Source organism: Protomyctophum parallelum (assembly GCF_964188405.1).
Source record: "Protomyctophum parallelum genome assembly, chromosome: 11".
NCBI lineage: Eukaryota > Metazoa > Chordata > Actinopteri > Myctophiformes > Myctophidae > Protomyctophum > Protomyctophum parallelum.
The window spans coordinates 22664312-22670311 of NC_139707.1; the positions used below are offsets into that span (position 1 = coordinate 22664312).

General features: G+C 41.0%; 1 protein-coding gene across 1 annotated transcript in view; it reads left to right on the forward strand.

Moving 5' to 3' along the window:
• b3galt1b (UDP-Gal:betaGlcNAc beta 1,3-galactosyltransferase, polypeptide 1b) overlaps nucleotides 1-5521 on the forward strand; it is a 59333-nt gene extending 53812 nt beyond the window's left edge. Inside the window, exon 2 of the mRNA XM_083776303.1 lies at nucleotides 3499-5521. Within this exon, the coding sequence (XP_083632429.1) occupies nucleotides 3745-4734 (990 nt within the window). The 5' untranslated portion in view covers nucleotides 3499-3744 and the 3' untranslated portion in view covers nucleotides 4735-5521. The remainder of the gene's footprint in view (nucleotides 1-3498) is intronic.
• The last annotated feature ends 479 nt before the right edge of the window (nucleotides 5522-6000 follow it).

A 6000-nucleotide genomic window follows, 5' to 3' on the forward strand; every position in this document is an offset into this window, starting at 1 on the left:
ACAGCCTACAATTTACAATTTAGTCATTTAGCAGACACTCTTGATCCAGAGCAACTTACATTTAAGCAAAAACAAAAGCATGGCACGTAGCAGCCTACGTATTTCCTGTAGGCGGAGACGACACCTCTGCGGTTTCCCCGCACCAAGCTTCTACTACAGTGAATTGAAAAGTGACTGATGTTAGTCTGTGTAACGAAGTGGTCCTCCGTTACTTATATTTGGCACATTTATGCTTGTTTTGCACACATATTGTACTGTACCAGTGTTTGATTGAAGTATTTATATTTGCACAGCATATGCACTTCAGTCAGTTGTATTTGCACACAAAGGAAAAGTCATGAGTTGAACTGGTTTATTCAAAGTATTATGAACATGGGAGTTGTTTCCTATCCGGCAGGATGGCCACTCAGCATTGGACACTACCACCTGGGGAAACAGAGGGATGTTTGGTCATGATGGGCAAGTGAAATAGAGTTAAGAATGCAATATGTGTCAGGGCAATATAAGTACAATATGTAATATGAGACTGTGTTATGGGTAATTGAATACTTACTGCTTCTGTTCTGGCTGTTCGAGTGTGTTCGGACAAAAGCGTCCCCAGGCTACCAGAGCAGGGGCCAGCATGGCCAGGGGGGTTTGAGTTATGCATTGGAGCTGCTAATGATAATGGGATATGTGGTTTATCTTGCAATAGTGGGCATAATTGATATTTACTTACCTGTGCAGGGATATAGATTGATAGGCTCATGTGATGTGCGTTATGTGGGGTTCAGAAGTGTTGCATGTTTGACCGGTAATATGGTAGAGTCTGCACTGATTGTTTCAGCTGCCTATAAAAGGCTGCCAGGAAGCACACACCCACTCAGTGTTAGATCAGTGAGAGGGCATGGTGGAGCTGCACTCCAACATGTCCTATCAGTTTGCTGCTTGTGTCATGCCATTTTCCCTTCTTTTGGGAATAAATCACGGTGTGGCTGCATTTTACCTCCTGAATCTGTGCTCATTTCCAGCCGCTTATCATTTCCAACCCTACAGTCAGCCTCAAACGTTACTCTTTTACCTGCTTTTTACTAACACTAACATTACAAAGATACCCAGAACATCGGGATGAACCTGTGTAGTTTATGGCTGCTCCAACAGTAGTGGCAACATAAAAAAGAATTAAAAAAACGGAATGTCAAAATATCTACCGCGGTGGCTGAGACTAAAAGCCGTATAGTAATGGTTGAGACAAAGCAGTGAAAGGTCCTGAAAGATACATAACGTCAGTCTTACCCAATACCCAATCTTTCTGTTTTAGGAACACAAGGCTGCTGTACTTTATACCTCATACTAAGCACTAAGCATCTACAAGCTCAAAATGCGACGCATTGTGAGCTTGTAGATCTCCTACACATTTTGAACTTGTGAAGTGGGACATTATGCAATATGAATACTTTTACTTTTAGTACTTTTATGTACATTTTTATGCTGATACTTTTGTACTTTTACAAGTACATTTTCAATTCCGTACTTTTACTTGTAACGAAGTAGGTCTAAATTGCAGTATTGGTAATTTTACTTAAAGGGATAGTTCAGATTTTTTTAACTTGAGCTGTTTGAAATACTTGCCATTAATATAGTGGTTGCAACTGTATTAATTGATTGCTAGAGTCCCGTGGTGGGAGTTCTGCTCTGGTTTTGGTGAAATATCAAGTAGTTCCGGTCATTTTGTCGGGGGCACTGGGGCCACGCAGTAAAAGTAAATTAATCCACAAAACGAACATAATTTGTATTGTTGACCTATTTCTAATATATTAGTGCAACTTTCGTTATTTTTTTACCCCTCTATCACACATAACTATGTTTTTTGTGTCCATATCACTACGCCCAAAAAATAGTTCCATGTGATAGAGGGGTCAAAGTTGAACGAAAGTCGCGCTAATATTTTACAAATAGGTAAACAATACAAATTACGTTCGTTTTGTGAATTAATTTACTTTTACTGCGTGGCCCCAGTGCCCCTCACAAAATGACCGGAACTACTTAATATTGACCAAAACCAGAGCAGAACCACGGGACTCGGGGAATCAATTAATACAGTTGCAACCACTATATTAATGGCAAGTATTTCATACAACTTAAGTTAAAAAAATCTGAACTATCCCTTTAAGTAAAACAATTGAGTACTTTTTCCACCACTGGATGTATGTGACAATCCACTCTCTGGAGCAGCATCGAAAACTATTTTAAAATGACATACGTATATTACGTACAACATATGTCGTTGAAAACCATGAAAAAAAACATACTATTGTAGCCTATGTCATTTGACATGATTTTCAACATACCGTAGTGTGTGTCTACCCTTGACTTTTCTGCACGTTGTCTTGCACATGCTTATCTTGAGCTATTTATCAATACTATCAACTTTGTAAAATAGTGCAAAAATATTTGGTTTTCTTTATTGGTGAAAACCATAAAGTCCCACCCCCTACCAGGGCCCAGGAAATGATTCACCGTTCATTTCAAAAAGTATTTATTTAAAGACCTTTTAAGCCTCGTACAAAGCCAACTCTTGTCGTGACAAATCATGACAACAAAAAAAAAATTTGGGCTGAACAAATAATTAGAAAGAAGAAGAAAACGGCAAGTTACAACACTTTTTTTTGTTTTTTTTTCTTCTTTGCAATTATTTGTTTGGTCCAAAATATTGTGTTTGTTGTCATTTGTCACAACTCGAGTTGGCTTTGTACGATGCTTATAAGGTCTTTAAATAAATACGTTTTGAAATGGGTAGCATACTCATATAGTACTGGGTAAAATGCATTGGGAATAATTTCCTGGGCCTGGCGTCGTCATGAAAGGGGGCGGGACTGCAACTCTCTATAGACATACTTACATTTTATTTGGAGTGACATGGTATTGACCATGATACAATTTACAATTTAGGCATTTAGCAGACGCTCTTAATCCCGAGCGACTTACATTAATCAAGAACAAAAAGTATTTCCAAAAAGCATGGAAATACCTCACATACATAAAAAGTAGTTTTCATGAAACGTAACAGTGGAACATAACAGTGGAATCTCTAGTCTATATAATGAAACTATACATACCGACCTGTCACAGCCCTGTTACAGGGTTGTCAGACCATGTCACATGGATGTCAGGCCATGTCACAGTCTGGCATCCCTGTGACAGGACTGGTAACATGAGAGGGCCATGATGAAAAGCCTGCCATTCAGTGCTGTGACAGGGGCTTGATCTCTGCAGTATCTTTACAGAATTTTGAACTCAGTTTCGACATCCATATATACTAGTCAATTAGTATGCGATCAAATGATATACCTTACTATGAGGATAGGTTTGTTGGGCTCATTTAATTTAAAGTTTTAACAGTACTTTTAACAGTAGTTTTTTTTTTTAAAGCAAACAAATGAATGTTTTCCTGTCTCATGAATGTATTAAGATGTTTGTATATTAATGTCTCTCTCTCTCTGTCTCTCTCTCTTACAGATTTAAATGGAGGAGCTGGAATGTTTGCAGGAGGAATTGGACACCCATACAGACATAAACTACTGTGCATTTAAAAAAAAAGGAAAACCGCATCTCTTCTCTCTGAAGCAATCCATTACTGACAATTAATGTCAAGCTGCATGTTGGAGCAGCTTAACGCTGCCTCGCTGGGAGAAAGATTGCTAGTGGAAGCAGAGCCTTATACTGTAAGATCCATCACATTAAAATTCACCTAAATGCAGCATAATGCCTTCAAAGGTCTCATGTTTATACCTGTTGACAGTCGTCTGCTGGGCGAGTGCGCTGTGGTACTTGAGCATATCCCGCCCGACGTCCACGTATGTCGGGCAGGTTTACGTGCCTATACGGAAGACCGTGAAACAACCCAACAAAAACAACACCTTCAGCAACATCCGCACTCGCCCCCTCAACCCACACGTCTTCGACTTCGTCATCAACGAGCCCCACAAGTGCGACGCCGTCACGCCCTTCCTCGTCATCCTGATCAGCACCACGCACAAGGAGTTCGACGCCCGCCAGGCCATCCGTGAGACCTGGGGCGACGAGAGCACATACAGCGACGTGCGCATCCTCACCGTCTTCCTGCTGGGCCGCAACACAGACAGCATCCTCAACGACATGGTGGAGCAGGAGAGCCAGATCTTCCACGACATTGTGGTGGAGGACTTTGTCGACTCCTACCACAACCTCACCCTCAAGACCATGATGGGGATGCGCTGGGTGGCCACCTTCTGCCCCAAGGCCCAGTATGTCATGAAGACGGACAGCGACATCTTCATCAACATGGACAACCTGATCTACAAGCTGCTGAAGCCCGCCACCAAGCCGCGGCGGCGGTACTTCACGGGCTACGTGATAAACGGCGGCCCTATCAGGGACATGCGCAGCAAGTGGTACATGTCCCGAGACCTGTATCCCGAGAGCAGATACCCGCCGTTCTGCTCGGGCACGGGCTACGTGTTCTCCGCGGACGTGGCGGAGTTGATCTACAAGACCTCGCAGCACACCAGGCTGCTACACCTGGAGGACGTGTATGTGGGACTGTGCCTGCGCAAGCTGGGCATTCACCCTTATCAGAACAGTGGTTTTAATCACTGGAAAATGGCCTACAGTCTGTGCCGCTACCGGCGCGTTATCACAGTCCATCAGATCCCTCCCGAGGAGATGCATCGCATTTGGAATGACATGTCCAGCAAGAAGCACCTGAGATGTTAAGAGGCATGAGGAACACACACTTCTGTTTTCCATTCTACCCTTTTTGCTCACGGCAGAATATTGTAAGAATTACAGGGCTTTTCTAAGTTTCTGTTTCATGTACTGCAAAACTCCTGAATGTCAAATTGAGAGTGTGAAAGTGGGTCCATTATAGGTCAATTTTCACAATTTCAGTTGACTGTTGCTTTGGGCCAGCCATTTTAGCTGAACATCTGTCTATGTATCAGTGCTGCTGGTTCCATAGTAATCATAATCTTTAATGAGTGCATAGGCTTCTAAAAGCACATGCTCTCATGTTCGTCTGTTTGTTCATTTGTTGTGTAACAAAAACAAGGTGTGTTTATTGATGATCATTTTGTTATCTGGGCTACATCTCAAGTCCATTTGTAAACCAATCATTATATTTGAGATATGCATTTTAACCACATAAACCCTAGCGTCTCTATTCTGGCCTGGGCATATGTCATAATGATAGGCAAACATTCTGCAGAAATAACTAGATCTAAAAGCTCTCTTGTAGATCCGCTGTTTTCACTATTTGATGTGCAACAAACTATATAGGGTTTAAGTGGTTAAAGGTAACCATACTAAAAATAAATAAAGGTATTTGTTATGGCTGAGTGGGAACATGGCTAAATTCCCAACCCAAACTATTTTCGAGGACTGTTGAGAAGTCAGGAAATAAAGCTGGAAGTAGCTAACGCTGCAATATGATAATGAAAAACTTACGCCAAAATGAAATGTAATATTCATGATTTCATTTAGTTTGCAGTCGTCATTTCATAATTTCGTCTTTGTTGAACAGTAGCAGTGGAGGAAAACACGAAACATTTCACTGAATCAATCATATGAATTTGCTGGTTTTTGCATTTACTGTGTAGATGCAATAAATTTTCCATTTTGAGATTACTTTCCTAGGCAGGGTAATTATCGGTGTCAGCTGCTTGCTTCTCATTAAACCAGCTACTGTTCTTAATGTATGTTTATGTCAACAGCTGTTTCTGCTCATCAACATTGCTGGGCATCAATAGAACTACAATATCATGTTGTGCAAGTACTTCCAAACTGTAACAAAGGCCGTTAAAGAGTGGATGTATTATGCGTATTTGCATATCAGTACTTACTTACTGAAGAGCTGCTGTTGAAATATGGGGGGGGAACTTTTATATTTTCTAGAAGGTGAATGGCTTTAAATGGCCATGTTTTGATTTCAAATGTTTTCTTAAGTTTATAGTATTATAAGCTATTGTGACATTTACTGTGAAA